This window comes from Nasonia vitripennis, chromosome 3 (assembly GCF_009193385.2).
Source record: "Nasonia vitripennis strain AsymCx chromosome 3, Nvit_psr_1.1, whole genome shotgun sequence".
NCBI lineage: Eukaryota > Metazoa > Arthropoda > Insecta > Hymenoptera > Pteromalidae > Nasonia > Nasonia vitripennis.
Genome location: NC_045759.1, coordinates 9,781,989 through 9,798,824, shown reverse-complemented (window position 1 = coordinate 9,798,824; position 16,836 = coordinate 9,781,989). Strand labels below are relative to the sequence as shown.

At 42.2% G+C, this 16,836-nt stretch overlaps 2 protein-coding genes across 3 annotated transcripts in view; one reads left to right on the top strand and one right to left on the bottom strand.

Moving 5' to 3' along the window:
* The first annotated feature begins 32 nt into the window (after positions 1-32).
* Positions 33-2,801, top strand: LOC100119738 (U3 small nucleolar RNA-interacting protein 2). 2 transcript variants are annotated; one of them, XM_001603414.5, is made up of 7 exons: positions 33-237; positions 666-799; positions 873-973; positions 1,053-1,280; positions 1,357-1,466; positions 1,545-2,079; positions 2,225-2,801. In XM_001603414.5, exons 1-7 carry the CDS (start codon positions 187-189, stop codon positions 2,458-2,460), a joined length of 1,395 nt encoding a protein of 464 aa, XP_001603464.2. In that variant the 5' UTR covers positions 33-186; the 3' UTR covers positions 2,461-2,801. The 2 variants fall into 2 exon arrangements, with proteins under 2 accessions (XP_001603464.2, XP_031782554.1); XM_031926694.2 differs by having other exon boundaries at positions 2,213-2,801.
* Positions 2,802-3,377: 576 nt separating this feature from the next.
* Positions 3,378-16,836, bottom strand: part of LOC100119767 (ephrin-B2) — a 46,076-nt gene continuing 32,617 nt past the window's right edge. Inside the window, exons 3-5 of the mRNA XM_001603440.6 lie at positions 15,598-15,901; positions 14,533-14,862; positions 3,378-11,456 (exon numbers count right to left, since the gene is read on the bottom strand). Coding sequence (XP_001603490.1) covers positions 11,299-11,456; positions 14,533-14,862; positions 15,598-15,901 — 792 coding nt within the window. The 3' untranslated portion in view covers positions 3,378-11,298. The remainder of the gene's footprint in view (positions 11,457-14,532; positions 14,863-15,597; positions 15,902-16,836) is intronic.

Below are 16,836 nucleotides of genomic sequence, written 5' to 3'. Positions count from 1 at the left end.
AATCAAACTTCGCGTCTGCGCCACTTTGCAGCACTCGCAGTGCGCATGCGTTGAGTAGCGCAGTTCGTTCACTGCGCAGCCTGTGTTCATACTTCAGAGAGTTCGGGAGTGTCTGAGGCCATGTGGTTAGCGATGCGATAGAATAATATCATTATATTTGTTGTTTGAGTTGTTTTTACATTAAAAATGTCGTTTTTCATCCGAAATCAACGCGATACTAGAGGCCCTAAGCGAAAGGTAAATTCTTATAATCAATGATACGACAAAATTTAGTAGCATGCGTTTAATTCGATTTTTTAGGTTAGAATAAACTTTGTATATTTTTATATTTTACTGTTAAAATTACATATTTTATGTCAATTGGTAGAATTTTTGACTGCCTTATACCGTAATTCTTTGTTACATCTTTGAATAAAATTTACATTGCATTATTCTTGGAATTTTTCATTGATTATTACTAAAATTTAGTTACTTGAAAAGTATTTACATCCGTAAGTTTTTTCAATATCAAATTTATGTATTTCACGTATGTATGCAATTCCCTCCTTTGTTTATATGCTGATAAAATGATAGATATGACTTTTTGAGCATAAATTTGTTTTAAAGCTTTTAATTTTAAAAAATTATTTATTATCCATTTAATTATCAGAATGCATGTTTTATAGGTCAATGGAGCAAGTACTAAGGATTCTAAAAGTACAGCATCAAAGTCAAAGAAAAAAATAAACAAGAAATATACAAATGATGACAACGAAAGTATTGGCAGTACAGATGAAGAATTTGCTGAAGAGCAAAACAGGTAGTTTTCTTTTATTAATTTATATTTGATGATAATATAATATTACTAATCATCTTACTTCTTTACTGTATAGAAATCAAGATGATTTCGAAGAATCAGAGGAAGAACAAGAGACTCCACAGGAAAAGCGTCTTAGGCTAGCCAAAAAGTATTTAGAAGAAATTGAAGAAGAAGGTATACCATTTAAATAACAGTTATTATAGTTGTTGCTCATGGCGTTATTGATGATCATTGTTTTTCATGTGTATTTTAGAAAAAGATAGAGCAGAGTTTGAAGAAGGTGCCATTGCAAAAAGATTAAAAGAAGAATATTTGGAAGAAAAGGGCAGATTGAGAAAAGTAGTTGCTGACACATACACAGGACACAAAGAACCATGCATTCTTCGATGCAAAGATCACAACAATTCTGTTACTTGCGTTTGCATTTCTAATGATGGACAATTCTTATTTTCTGGATCTAAAGATGGAAGCTTAGTGAAATGTAAGCATCAGAAAAATTGTACATGATGAAAAATTGTCACAGAAATTTATATAAAATCATATTTTTGTTTTTAAAGGGTCTTTATCCGACAAACGAAAATTAAAATCTTTGAAAGGCAAAGGAAAAAATCACGATGGAATGAAATGTATACGGTGTATAGCAATCAGTACGGATAGTAAATTTTTGGTAAGTTTAAAGGCTATTTAAGTCAATTTAAAATATTTCATCTTATGACAAGATATAATGAAAATGTTTTTTCAATAGGTCGTAGGGTGTGACGGAACAAAAAATATAAAAGTGTTCTCACCTGCAGATCTCAGTCACATAAAAGATCTACAAGGTCACAGAGATGTCGTTTCTGGTCTTGTATTCAGAAAAAACACGCATACTTTATATTCCGCATCTATGGATAGGTGTGTAAAAGTATGGAATTTGGATGACATGGCTTATGTCGAATCTCTGTTTGGACATCAAAATGGTATAACGTCAATTGATGCTTTGGCACGCGAAAGAGCCATCACAAGTGGTGGATTTGATGGAACAGTGAGGATATGGAAGATTGTCGAAGAATCACAGTTGATTTTCAATGGACATGGTGGTAGTATAGATTCTGTAAAGTTAATAAACGAGGAAAATTTTTTGAGTTGTGGTGATGATGGACAGTTGTGTGTATGGGGTTGTTTGAAGAAGAAACCGCTATGCTGTGTGCAAGAGGCTCATGGAAAAAACGAAGAAAATAATTTACCAATGTGGATATCTAGTATTGCTACGTTGTTGAACACAGATTTGGTCGCTTCAGGTTTGTAATCAATGCTTAATTTATAAAAATTGACATTACGTTCATTTCATATTTGTATATTCAAAATTTGTTTGTTTAAAAGTGCAAAATTGCAGTTTTATACATATGTAAACAAGTTCAGATGAAAAATTAGCATCTGTTGCAGGTGCCAGTAACGGAGTCATAAGGTTATGGAAATGCGGAGAATCATTTAGAAGCTTACAACCTCTTTTCGACATCAAAATAACTGGCTTCATCAATTCGCTCGTTTTCACACCTGACGGAAAGTATCTCATCGCTGGAATAGGGCAGGAGCACCGGCTGGGTCGGTGGTGGCGAATTCCAGAAGCCAGAAATAGTATAGCCATAATTCCACTTACCCAAAATCAAGCAAATACGTGATTTGAAACAATCAGTCTAGAAAGTAAGTGATCATCAGACCAGCCAGAGGTGTTATACATTCTATCGGGAAGCATCGTTAAATGTTGTAACTACTGTCCTTGGTAGAATTTTGTTACGAAATTTTATTGTACAGTAAAGAGTGACATATATTTTTAAGAAAGACACTGTATCTATACCTTGAATACACAGCACACAAAGTAATGTTAATAATTTTTTTATTTAAGCAATAAAAAACTTTTTTACCTCGAAGTCTCGGCATAGAAGTCTAACATAAAATCTCAACAGTTATACATAATTTTTGAATCATTGTTTGAATAATAAAACTCGAAGAAAAATACAAAGATCTTGTTTTCCATTACTTTAATTTTTATTTCGTCAAGTCTCTTTGAAAACTATTACAAAAAAATAAATATGTAGGCACTTCCAAACAAGACGCATTTTCAGATTCTCTCCAAAGCGAAAAAGCGCATTATCTGTAATTCTTTTTCGGCGCTCTTCCGTTCCGTTACGTCGGCGCGCGATTCTATAAAGGAGCAAATTACCCGCTGAATTATCGTGTCTCGAGCCATCATTTCATACTTGCAAAGACGATTCTCACGCGAGGTGTATCGTATAAGTACTCGAGAGAGAGAGAGAGAGAGAGAGAGAGAGAGAGAGAGAGAGAGAGAGAGAGAGAGAGAGCGAGCACAAACGTGCCGGAGTCGATGGGGCTCATTTCGTCCCGTTTTTTCCATTCATCCGCTTCTTCCTCTTTTTTTGTTATCCGCGGCATCGCGAGAACGTGCCATCAATTCGGCAATAAATAATAGGCCGAATACATTATGAAATTGCGACGTCAAAGGAAAACAGCGGATTTTTATTGCCCGAGGAATTGCGCGAGGGAGGGATGAGGTAATGAATAAACGAATGCAGCATCGTAATCTTGAAGTTTTGTGTTTTTTTATTTTCTTTCACTCTCATCGTTTTTTATACATTCTCTTCACACTAACTTCTACGTGTTTTAGAAAATTATCAAATTTTTACAGTCGTCTTGTATGTATACGAGTACGTAAATTTTTCATCATCGTCAAACCGTTTCTCATCGTTTCATCTTCGTCGTCATCTTCATTTCTCTTTATTTTTTTTTTAAGAAAAATATAAACAAGTTTCCACCTTTATAAATGTATAATAGCTGATTACAAGCGTTTCGCGAAAACAATTTTTTTCTTTTCGTCACCACGAAAGTAAAGACTGTACGAAACTTTTTTTCCCTTTCCTCATCGTATGACTCTCGCGTCGTCGCGGAGAATACGCTTTCGCGAGATTATACAATGCAAATAACAAATTTCTTCTCGTAATGTATATAAATTCTTGACGTCGCCCAGCCGAGATCCCTATAAAGTACTTTGGTTTCTTTTACACTACGCATATGTCGCTCTCAATTTTCGCTCTTTCGCTCGATCTTTCTCTTTTATTCGCAATCCGCTCGCACGCTACACGTATAAAGAATCAAACAATAATCTGCCCGTGAGAAAAACTCGCTGGTATGGTGATGCTGGTGTCTGTGTGTGTGTTAGAAATATTGGACATAGTTTTCATACGCATTGAAAAAATGATTAAATTTTTAAACTTGCGCTTTTGTAATTCGTTAATACTTGAGGGGGAGGGGGGTAGGGGCTGGGGTTCACGCATATTCTCGTATATTAGCACTGTCTGTGTATGTGTGTATAATGTGATCATCTGTTATTCCATGTTTTTTGTTTCTGTTTAACGTACGATTATCTGCAATTTTTTTGTTGATTATGTCGCTTTTTTCCTGTTTTTTATTTTCTGTTTCTTCTTGTTTAAACACTATTTCGCTACGATGGACTACTGTTATGAATTCTACGCTACTTTGTATTGTATTGTAATGCATTGTATGAACGACGTATCTGTACTTGGTAATGTGCGTCTGCCTGCTGGTGCAGGGCGCACACGCAACCTATTTTAAAAAATTGTCCCTGCTTACGGAACCGCTCGCGCGCACGATCCGCCGCGCGCGATCCACTGCTCTCGTTTCTTTTTCTTTTTTTATAATTTTTTCATCTCGTTTATTTATCTTTCAACTGCTTTGTACTGTTGCGAGTGACTCTGACGAATCGCAAAGTCGATCGATATACACTTTTACATATTTTTTTTTATTTATTACATACAGTCGACTAAATGCGTCGGATGGGACTTTCATATTTATATCTTTTGTTTTCCTCTTATAATGAGTGTCTGTGTGTGAGTGATGAATTTCTGTTTTCTATGTCGTCGTTACACTTGTAAGAAAAGATATAATTAAAAAAAAATTCAACTCAATTGTATGTACGTATTCACGATCTTCGTTTGCCCCGGAATGAAAACAGAATGGTTAGGCCGAGTTCGCGTATATAATAGACATCAGCTTATATACTCATCCCGCAGTATATGTATAATTGTATATGTATGCATGTATAACAACAACAACAACAATGCCGCGCATATATTATATTATATTCATATATCAATGAAAAATCCCCTTATCTCAGAGTTATTCGTTATATACGCGAGTTTAAAAATGAAAGAAACACGTGATATTCGCAGAGGAGAACAATAATAATTCGAGGATGACGATCGCGTCGCAGGTGGCGGATCGGGCGGCCAGGCTCTCGTAATGTTTAATATATATATAATATAATTGTGTCTGTATATCCATGATCTCTTTCTCGTCGCTGAGCGCGAGCGAACCGACGGGATGTCTCTCTGTCACAAAATAATCTCGTTACATTCTTATGTGAATTAGTTGTTTATATTTGCAATATTCTGCTCGTCGTGTCGAGTTTAATTAGTACACACACCTATATCGGCCGATAATAATCATAATCGTAATGCGAATTATCGTGTCTCTGCAGCTTGCGTTTCTCCGTTAACTCGATGATTGTTATTTTTTTTTCGTTCGCTCTTATCAGCTGACCTTCGAATCGACGTTTACAATATCGCGCCGGCTTCGAACCCTACCTCCCTACCCATCGCACTTTAAAAATCTTAGACATCAACGTACATTCACTTTTATAATAAATCGTTATTAGAAACCTATCTTGTACCTACTATGTATTTAATATAAACTTCGTCTCGCGTCTCTTTCGTCGCCTTTTTTTATACTCATTTATATATCGTTAATTCATTAATCGCTTACTTTTCTTTCTCCCCCGTCGTTATATGCTCTCTCTCGCATTCTTACTCCTGGCTTTCTCTCTCATCGTCCTAGATAATTATGTACAAGCTTCTCGACAATTCGTTCAACCTCCACGTCCTCTCTATTCTTCGATATTTATATGTATTTATATTTTATTTATATATAATATTTATATATAACGTACATCGTTGATCGACGAGAGCAACCTCGTCTCGTATTTGTTCTGTAAACAAGTGGGCATTTTTGTGAATATTTATCTCTTTTCTTCTTTTAATCTGTATATTATCTTTATTTCTCTCCTCTCTCGACTCGTTGTCCTATCGCCTCTCTATAGCTCGCGTATTTTTTATTTCTCGCGCCTCATTTAGCGAACGCAAGCGCCGTTTTGAGAATGCGATTTGTGACTTCAACTAGGTCAGACGTGGGCTTTGTCTCTTGATGCTGCAGTGTGTGTGTGTGTGTGTGTGTGTGTGTGTTGTGTGTCTGTAAATCAGATTGTTCTATTTCGTTCTATTTCGATATTACAATATAACCATATAATATGCAAAAATCTGGCTTTCGTGTTTGCAGCTGCGCAATAGCTGCGCGTACTATTGTTAAATTACTAAATGCGTATGATACTTATATTCGTTACAATTACTCATCGGTGTGTGTGGCGCATAAAACAATATAATTATACCATACTTATATATTCCTGGTGAGTGAGTGAATGCGTTATGCTTGTATGTCTATTGATTAAATTGATTATAAATGGCTGCATTGCGAAGTTTAAAATTATACTGAGAGAAAAACTGTTGTTATAAATGATATATTGGAGATTAATTGACTAGATTATACTTTAAACGATTAATTTCGTTATACTCGCAGTCTCGTTCTCGTTTACAACGTATAGACATTTTTATCATTACTCTTTCATAAATTCATAATTATATGCGCAAGCGTTGAAAACGTAGACGAAATTCCAAAATATAAACGGCTGTATACACTTGAATGCGCCCACGTCTGTTCTAGACGTAATATATGTATAAATGTATATTATATACTGCACACACGTCATATTAAACATACGAAAAGTCGACGAAGCGCCAGGGATCATTGAAATTCGGCAAGGAATGCGGCATTATCATGGACGTGCAGGGGATTTCAGCTGAAAAAGTACGAATGCCGATTCTTCGAACAATAAATAGTTTCTTTCAACAGGATTACGTTTTTTTTCTTTTCTTAAGTATCATCGCCCAAAGTCAAATTTTTTGTTCTCTCTCTCTCTCTCTCTCTCTCTCTCTCTCTCTCTCTCTCTCTCTCTCTAGTCTTCCTTCTTTTTGAATACTCATTCAACGAAATTTGAATATACTAGTCCGTACATCTATTGTTCATCTTGTACTGAAAAATTGGCAGTATTATGCTTATGAGCTATTAAGTGTGTTACAATAATAAATCTCGTCTGTGGAAATCTCTCAACATTCAATCGTTTGAAAAAGTACATATGACGTGATAACATTGTTGTTTGAGGTAGCAATCTAAAGAATCGAAATTCGTTTTTTCTATCCTTTGCGGGTATGTGGCTCGGTCGAGGAGTAGGCATTTAAGAAATAATAAAAAAAAGGGGAGAAAAAGTCTGTCGAAGCACGTGTGTGTGAGTGACCATATCTAGTTCGATTGCAAATCGTTGTATGCATGTATATTTCAGCTGCGCGCGGCAGCCGTATAAATTACAAGCGCGATGTTTACGCTGTGCCTTTCCTCGCGCGCAGCACCTCCTCTGTGAAATTACAATCGCAAAATGCTCGTTGTGCAATTTAATCGAATCGTTCTCCAAACGTTTCGCTGCATGTACATTCATAAAGGAACGGCAGAAACGAAATCGAGCATATGCAAAATAACGGCAATATCCCGCAGTATGTGCATCGGCTCTTTCTCTCTCTCTCTCTTATACTCGTCCGAACGTTTCGCTGCGCCCGAGGAGACTGACCGTCCTCAGCTCTTTTTTTCCCTCAACGAGAACGCAAAATTGTACCTGATGCAGCTCTCGGTCGAAAAATCGTATATTTACACGTGCAAAGTAAAATGCGCTACTTTGTGCACTAAACAAAACCAAGCACAATGATACATAAATCAATTTCTCTTATAGAATAAAAGTTGTCTACGAAACAAAAAAGGAAAAAAGTGTCGAGGAAATAAGGTCGGCCGAGAAATCCTGGCTGCTCGTGCACCGGAGCTTCGTCGCGAGAGAAATCGCGAGGATGCACTCACGTCCGCCCCGCGGCTGCAGATAATAATTCCACGCTCTCGGCTCTCTCGCTCTCTAGCGAAACACTTGACTAGAAGGCGCTTAGGAATCCGTGCGCTCTTTCTTTCGCAGCATCAGCCGGCCTCAGCGAGCTCACCCTCCCGCGGTCATCGTGACGCGCATATATCGCCCGTGTACGTTTTGCGAATTCACACACGATCCGCTCGTTCTTTGCGGTTATACACTGCCTTCGACGGCGAAGCGTAAACAGACGCACGGAGAATGAAGCGAACGGTTTGAAAATTTTGAACGATGTGTATACATTGAGACATCTCTCGTTGCCGATGTTTCCGTTTTAACCAATCAGTTACGCGCGAAATATATAATAACAGAGCTATAAATAATTTTCCGACTATCGTTGCTGTCTCGTTTTGTTTCTGTATCGCGGAGATACGTGCTCTCCCTCCTGTACGCGTGACCGAGATTTGTTCTCGTTACAAATAGAATATAACATTGTTTGCTTCGCGACGATTTATTTGTTTGCACAATACCGTTTTGCCGACTGCGTGACATTGAATAAACGTGGGTAGGAGCGAATTTGTATAAATTTACATGGTAGTGCGCGGCTTGCGTCATAACGGTACGCTCGAAGACAGTTTCTCTCGGCGATGTCGATTGCTTCAACGAGAGGCGCATCTTTACGTCGAAACCGCAGCGCGCAAATAAGCGCGAGGGTAAAAATGGAAAAGGAGGAAATCATAATTTACATGCAGGATAAACACAATAAAATAATAAGTGCATAATGGAGACAAAGAAAAATAATGACAACTAAAAAATAATTTTTAAATAAGAATTTTTATAATTTCATATATATATATATATATATATATATATAATGCTACATATTTTACAATTTTTATGTACACATATAAAAATTATTTTCTAATAGTGTGTAAGTTAGGATTAAAATAATTTTTATACATCCTAGATAAAAATCGTAAAAGATTCGCGCGAATAAAAAAATCATCGGCGCAGAACAGTCAATCTCCGTTAGTTAAAACACCTCGAACGATCAAACGGAAAATCTCGTCGGTATTGCAGTGTTGTTTATTCATACGGGCATTACGGAAAATTCACTTTTACAACATGATATGCGTGAGGCTTTGACAAAAAGTCGGTAAACAATACAATATGTATATAAGTCGACAGATTAAAAACATTATTATGCTCGCGAAGTACACATTGCCTTCCATAATCGATGTGGTCGCTCGGGTGCACACGTTTGTATGTATATATTGTATATCGTTTGTTTTGCTTTTTGCAGACGCTGTATAATAAATAAAAGTTTGTGATTAAGAACAAATGTAGAATTAAGGGTGGGGTCTAGGAAAGTCGAGTTAAACGAACGGTGTCTAATCGTGCATTGGCAAGTGGATAAAATGCCTCGTCGGTTTTTCAAGTAGTATATAAAAACAAGACGGAGCAGGCGCATTATTTGGACGTGCCCACTCCATTTCGCAATTTATTCACTATTAAATTTGATATTTTACTAATAATAATAGAATATCGAGTAAATATTCGTAGTGTCGTAATATTAATAGATAATAAATATAATACAGATCTATAGATAGGTGTCTCGGTATAATACAGCTATGATACAATAGTCTTCGGTTAAACATTCTCGCTAGTGGCGCATTCTCGCACGTGCACACTCGTACCATCATATCTCTCTCCTCTTTCTCGCATCCCTCGCTCTTTCAGGCGTGCAACGTCCACATATTCGCGCATATCGCACTTTCTCCCCCCATTCGCTCGCTCACGTCGTCGCTTACTAACGCACACACAAAATAATAATAAAAATAAAACAGAAAGTTTAACACAAAGAAAAATATTGCGAAATTGACAGTCACGTGGATTTCGTAATATTCTCGCGGCGTTCGCGGGGACACTCTTCAGTCCGAATTCAATTTGCTTTTTTTTTGTGTTTTTTTGTTTTTGCTTTTTCGTCGCCTATTATAAACAAAAGCGCTCCTGGCAGTGGCTCTTTTTATTCGGAACGGCGGCGGCGAGAGCACACCCTCGACAAAGGCAGGATATTTTTAATTTACTTTTCTTTGTTTATATATTCGCCGAGGAAGGACGAATGCACTTTCGTTGCATCTCATGTTTCTCGCACGCGAACACGTTCCTTTGTCCATTATTATTTTTTCTTTTACAAAAAGCGCTTTTCATTAGACCTCCCCGTTGAGCCGCTTGTACAATGCTCGTTAGGAATTGTGATTAATTCTTAATATTCTTCTTCGCTTATTTACACAGAGGCGTGCTAATTTCATTTTATGTCGTTATGCCCAGGACACGCGATCGAGCGCGCCGCGACGATATCCCGGGCCTTTCATCTTTCGCATGGAATGACGCGGTTTTTTTTTAATAAGGCGCGCGCATCGGCCAGTCGAATCGCTTCCTTTATACAACGCTAATTTCGAACTTCCGAATCGCCGGGAGTCAAAACAAAAAAATGTACAATTTTCTTTTTCCTTCAAAGCAACTAATACTCGTGAAAATGGCATCAATTTCAGGTGCACTTTGGGAGAGGGTCGACTCGCGGCGATTGTCTGCAACATAAACGACAGTTGAGAAATGAACCGATAATGCGTACGCGATACACTGAGCGATTCGATTGCTCGACTGTGCATTACAAGAAGAAACCGTGCACGGTTCGAGACGCGGAAGAGGCTTTTCTCACAGGCATAGGCCTACGGTAGTCTCAAGAGGCACGATGTTTCACTTGGACAAGCTCCACGCTCGAGGACACTATATTCCGCCGTCTGTGTTTTCGTAAATTCGAATAGCACGCGCACGCCTAGAACTCGGAATAGAATCATATAGCGTAGTGATAACGAATGACAACCAAATACACGACTATCGCTCCGCACTTATATTCTCTCGCTCGTTCGCTCTAGAGTATAGTGATAATAGTGGGCGTACTATGGTAGTGCCTAGTAGTTTAGAGTTCTTCACAATCGCATTCGCTCCGACGTTAACAGTTAATATGGCTTGTCGCTCTCTTCCAATGCTGCTACTGCTGTTCTTCTCTTGGCCGTCGAACCGCGCGCGGTCGCACGTGCACGCACATCCTCACACGCACACTCGAGAGAGTTCATATCGTCGTCAACTTGCTTCTTTCGTATCTTTTTTTTTTGTTCATTTCTCGTGTTTACGTTTTTCTTTCATAAATTTGCATCGTCCGCGTGCTGTCGAGAGACGCTTGGCCGCGCTCGTGTACGAGCCGGCGGCCTGCGGTGTCTCTCGCTTTCTCTCTCGCGGAAATGAATTATAAACGTAGGATTACAATCACAGAAGAAGGGGGTTTTGTTTTGTTGTTTGTTGTTCATTGACGCAGCTCGATTCAACGACTCGTGGCCCGTGAGTCGCTTCACCGCAGCAGATAAGGCAGGAGCACGCCGCACAGCAGCGTCAGCGTCCACGCGAGCTGCTGCTGTTGGGAGAGCGTTCGCAGCGTCGGCGAGCTCGCTCCGTTGTACGTCAGCTCCTCGTTCTTCACCACTTCGTTCGGGTGGTCCGAGTACTCCTCTGCAAATTAAAAAAAAATTCTCACGTTAATGCACAGAAATACTCAAATGGTAAATAATTTCGAGGCGTTCTCGCAACCCGCAAGTAAACGCGCGCATACATAACACGAGTGCTCGATAAACGCGAGAGAGAACTACGTGTGAAACGACACGCAAGCCCAGTTTTCCCGCGACACCAAAAATCCCAGACACAATGTATTCCCACTGCCTAATCAACAAGCTCTTTCGCTCAAGAGAGCGAAAAATAAAGACTAAAAGCCTCGCGCGAGCGAGAGAGCGAGGAAAAAATGCAAAAACAGAAGAACTCCATATCCAAGCGAGCTGATGCTGAATTGCGCAAGAGCCGCAGCAGCAGTAGTAGGCGGCGGTGCAGCAGCCGCTAGTCATTATGCAGAAAAGCAAGCAAACCGCGAGAATTCTCGTCGTATATGTATAGTATACCGAGAGTGCGATGATTGAGCAAGCGCGAATTCTAAGGTATAGACTGCGAGACAGACGCTATATAGTGCGCGCATGCACGTTCGTTTTCACTCTTGGCTGGGCGCGATTTCTGACTCTCGGGAAACGTGAGCCGACGATGAGGCTTCGGCACTTCCTTTCGGCTAGGTGCCACCTTTCACCTCTATGGATCGGTTGTCGCCCCCGGTGCGACAACACGCGTTTATTAACGCGTTCGATGTGAAACTTATCGGCCGATGCAAATGAGCCTATTTCGAAGTCAAATTACTAGGTGACGTCGCCGCCACCGCCACCGCCGACGACGACGAGAAAGACGAGAGCTAGCCGGGGCTCTCCCTTTCGTTTGAACAGATGGCGGCCGTCGGAAAAAGCGCCACTGGCCTCCTCTCGACTGCAGTGTGTAGAAAGAGAGAGAGAGAGAGAGAGAGAGAGAGAGAGAGAGAGAGAGAGAGAGAGACAGACAGACAGACAGACAGAGAGACAGAGAGACAGAAAGGCTAGTAGAAGAGCTAACCCCCTTTTTTCTCTGCCTGTGTGTGTGTGTGCATGTGCTTTCTTGCTCGCCGCGCACTGCTGCGTGTCTCTATTCAAAATAGGGCTTTTTCTATATACATATAGTAGGCGAGCTCTGCGCGCGCTTTCCTATTAAAAATGATGATAAGAGCATTTATTGTGAGTGCTACGTGAAAAGGGCGGTCTGTGCCGGCGCGTGTTTTATCAAGCTCTTTTTCAGACTGTACTCACTCACACACACATAGAAGGCTCCGCAGCTGCAGCAGAGAAAACTCGATTTTCCTTCGAGACGCCCGCGCGCGTTTTTTGCTCCCGACGAGGAAGTTCCTGAATTCGCCAAATTGAATCTCTTAATTCCGCCGCCTCTAAACAAGAGCTTCTTTCATTCGCGGAGATTTCTAAACCCCGCACATAATTCATACATACTGCTAGTGCAGTGAGAGAGAACGAAGGGCTGAAAGGCCCTTATCTATAGACTCCAGCGCAGCTATGCTGCTGCTGATTTTCAAGCCGCGCGTCCATTACTTAGCGCGAACTCGCCGACGCTAATTTGCGAAGAAAAGCGTATCCGCACGTACATACAGTGTATAAAGAAAAATGAAGCGGATGTGTGTGTGGTAGCCGCGGCGAAGAGCTGGAGTGAGTGAGTGAGAGAGAGAGAGAGAGAGAGAGAGAGAGAGAGAGAGAGAGAGAGAGGAAGCAAGCTCCACTCGCAGGAAAATAAAGAGCGGCGCGCGGCGGTCGGCTTTTCAGACGGATCGCCGCAGAGGAAAAAAAAGCACAGAAAGCCGTCGCGGCTCGCCAACGTCACTGACGCTTCCGCGCCCTCACTGAACCCGACAGCCGCGCTTCTCCGGTGACCGCGCGCCAACGGAGAGAAAGAGTAACACGATAGCCTCTACGCGGATGAATAATTAACTTGTTTATTACGTACTCGCCGCGCGATGGATTTATCCCGCTCGGAGCGTTTTTCGATGTGCGTATAGGAATTTCGAGAAAGATGGGGAGAATCAACGCGCGAGAGGCTTGAACACCGGTTGCGCGCATCGAGTACGGGCGCGAAGTGAAAATTAAGGAAGAAAAAGGACTCAACGAGAGTCGGAAGGGCCGACGAGATTCGCGTATAATGAGCGACTGTGCAGAGCAGGGGAAGTGTGCGTACTTGAATTATAACGCGAGATTGACTTCCTGTGTCATTTTCAATAGAAAATAGAAACATATCCATGCGTTTAAGCCCATCCGCGGAACTGCTTCGTGTTCTATGTAATTAACTTCTTATATGAAAGACCGGCCTCTCTACGCGACTAGTATACGGCTCTTCCTTTTCTCCTGTTTTTCGAAAATCCAGTTTCGCCCGATCTGAATTTTCTCGCTCGACTGAGCGATTTCGAAAAAAATTACTCGAGAAAAATGCAAGAGAAGCTGAGCATGAATACACGCGGCGTTATACATCCGCGAGAGCACATAAACGAGGGAAGATCCTATACTCGTGCGCGTGCTGCCGATCGCGCAGACGTGATAAGCGCAGCACGGCGGCGGGTGCCGCACCGAGTGTTGTTTACCGCTCTTGTTTTGGAAGACAATAGTATAGCTACGCGGCGCTGCAGGGACGTCGCCAGGCTCCTTCTCTTCCTCTCACTTCTCACCTTTTTAAGCGTCAACGGATAAAACCAACGTCCTCACTGATACATAGAGAGAGAGAGAGAGAGAGAGAGAGAGAGAGAGAGAGAGAGAGAGAGAGAGAGAAAGAAAGAGAGAGAGAGAGACTCTCGATTCTTCCGGCATAGTCGTAAACGCGCTCATAAACGTTATTATTTATCGCGCGTTCGTCAAGCCCGCGAGGAAATTGCGCGCGATTACTCAGGAAATGGAAATTAAAGCTTGCTTTAGTAGTGAGACACCGGCGCGTCCTTTGGGCCTGATTTACAGCCTTTTTGGACGATGATGATGATGCCGAGCCGGATTGTGTCTTTAATGCGGTTCTCAAGACTGCGCGATGATGATTAAATTATCGTTCTCCACATAATGATTTTCCCACACGCGAGTACCAACGATATGCGTATATTACAATACGCGCTAACAATAAGATATAATAGTGTACGCACTGTTCTTCTTCTTCTGTGTAATAGAGGTCTTGGGCGGCTGCGATGCCGGAGGTCCCTGGTATATCGGCGGCTGCGGCTGCTGGTGCGGGTAGTTGGGGAACATGGGCACCTGAGGTACGTGCGACAGCGTCGGCGAGGCGTCCTGTCCGCTGCCCGGCTGATGATGTCCATTATCGTGTCCGTGATGCACGTTGCTGGGGTAGAACCGGTCGCTGCCCTTGAACACCGAGGGCGGAATCGCCGCGGGCATGCCCGCGTTGTTGCCGTTCTGCACAGCCGTGCTCGTCGAGCTGCTGCTGGTGCTCACCGTGCTGCTCGTCACTGCCACCGCTGCAACAAAAGATCGGTTAGTCCTGATGTTTCTTACGCGTTGTAAAAGAATAATATTGTAAAATGTAAAAATTGCCGCTCTGCGTGCGTGGTGTAGGGTAATTTCGAGAGAGTAATATAGCCCGGAGGACGATTTGGTCAAACGAAAGCCGCTTTCGGTTTCTCGTTAGGGATAATAGAAGAAGGCGGCGGCGGCGGCGGCTCGGATCGAACGCCGAGTCACGCCGAGGGCGAGGATATGGAAAAAAGAGGAGAGAGAGAAAGAGAAACAGAGAGAGAGAGAGAGAGAGAGAGAGAGAGAGAGAGGGGGGAGCGAGAAAAAACGAACGAATTTGCTTGATGGAAGACGCAGGTGTGTACGTGTACGTGTGTGTGTGTATGTGTGTGCCGCGGTAAAAGCCGCAGAGTGCATGGCTTTTTTTTACGTATACAAAGGGGGAAAGTGTACTTGGATATTTGATCGATGAAACGCGCCGGATTTTTTTTTCTCGCCGCCTTGTGTTTATTGTGAATTATTATATGCGAGAGGCGCGCTTTTTTCCCCGGCGAACGAGTGTCAAATTTTAGCCGCTGCCTTTTTTGGCGCTCCAAAGGAGAATTTAATATTCGAATGAAAGCAGAGAGTATAGTGTATACACGTGCAAATGTATTGCAAAAACGTCCTGAAAGGTGTAACACACATTAGAGGGATATACACAAAGGGCAGGAGGAATAAATGAAAAAAAAAGAACTCACAGTTGTTGCGTGCGGTGGCGGGGTAGCTCGAGCTGTCGGCGTCATTGCCGCAGCAGACCTTGAATACGACCTTCATGTTGTGGGTGGTGCATCGTCCACCGATGCGCCTGTGGAGATCCTCCTTCGACGAGGTGCTGATGAAGTAGTAGTCCCGGCCCGGATGGAACTCGAGGCCGCCAGGCTGCGGCGTGAACGGCCTGAACGTTATCGTGAAGTACATCATCTTGAAGGGCTTGTCACAGATCGCTATGACCCGCGGACTCTGGTTCGTTATCCGACACGTCTCGTACTCCTCCTTCGACACCTGCAACGCATGCATCACATGGTTAGTCGGACGTTCGCGACTTCTCTGATGCCGCCGACGATCAATCGCGAAAAGCGTCCACCGTCTCTACCTTTTCACTCAGCGCGAAATAAGGAAACATTCAGCCAACGAGACAACAATACGCGCGAGCGAGCAGCGAAAGGCGAGTTCCAAGCGCGAGAAAACGTCACATTCCGAGAGATAGCGGAGAGTGAGAGAGCGAAGGACAAAACAATCACCCGCGCTCCGCGCACACAGCGACACGTGTTTTCAACCGCGCGCGATCGCTTTTTTCCAACGCGCTATACCACGACTACGACGAAGCCGTCGACCAAGGACCGAATTTATAGGCGAGCGCGCGCGCAGCTGTCTAAACAGTCTAGCGTTCTTTTTTTGTGTGGACAAAAAAGCTGCTCCGGATGCGTTCCATTAATTCGGCGCATTGATACGCGGAAATAACGAGCCACTTAGCGGGTGATGCCTGTTTGTGCTTTCGATTTTTTTCTCCTTCATTTCTAACATCGTAAACAGCCGAGTGTATGTGTGTGTTTGTTTCTTCAATCCCCGAGAAAGAGCGTCTAATTTTGTGCCAAGAGATTGATCGGCGGTAGCGTAGTATTTTCTATTTCCGAGTCTCGCCCCGCGCGCGCAAAGTGCGGCGGACACGTTAAAGAGGTGCTAATTTCTGTTTGTTTAATGCCTTTATCCCGTATGGCTCTTATTTGGCCCGTTCATTATTTTTAGCCTCTGTGTTTACTCAGACCTCGAGCGCACGCGTCGCGTCGACAAAAAGCTCGTTCTTTTGTTTTTATCTTTCGAGCAAAACGCCGAGAGAGCGATAGTTGAATCGATTATTCCGAGGCTCGGAATGTCGGCTTCATTATTATTTAACGCCGCCTCGGTCTTAGGATGCCGCGACGACGGCGTGGCTCGGT

What these genes read in the sequence shown, in the direction of transcription:
- LOC100119738 (XM_031926694.2), top strand. Translation starts at nt 187, where the DNA reads ATGTCGTTTTTCATCCGAAATCAACGCGATACTAGAGGCCCTAAGCGA. An exon ending in CTAGAGGCCCTAAGCGAAAG is followed by an intron (nt 238 to 665) that starts GTAAATTCTTAT and finishes CATGTTTTATAG; the next exon opens with GTCAATGGAGCAAGTACTAA. An exon ending in AGAAGAAATTGAAGAAGAAG is followed by an intron (nt 974 to 1,052) that starts GTATACCATTTA and finishes TGTGTATTTTAG; the next exon opens with AAAAAGATAGAGCAGAGTTT.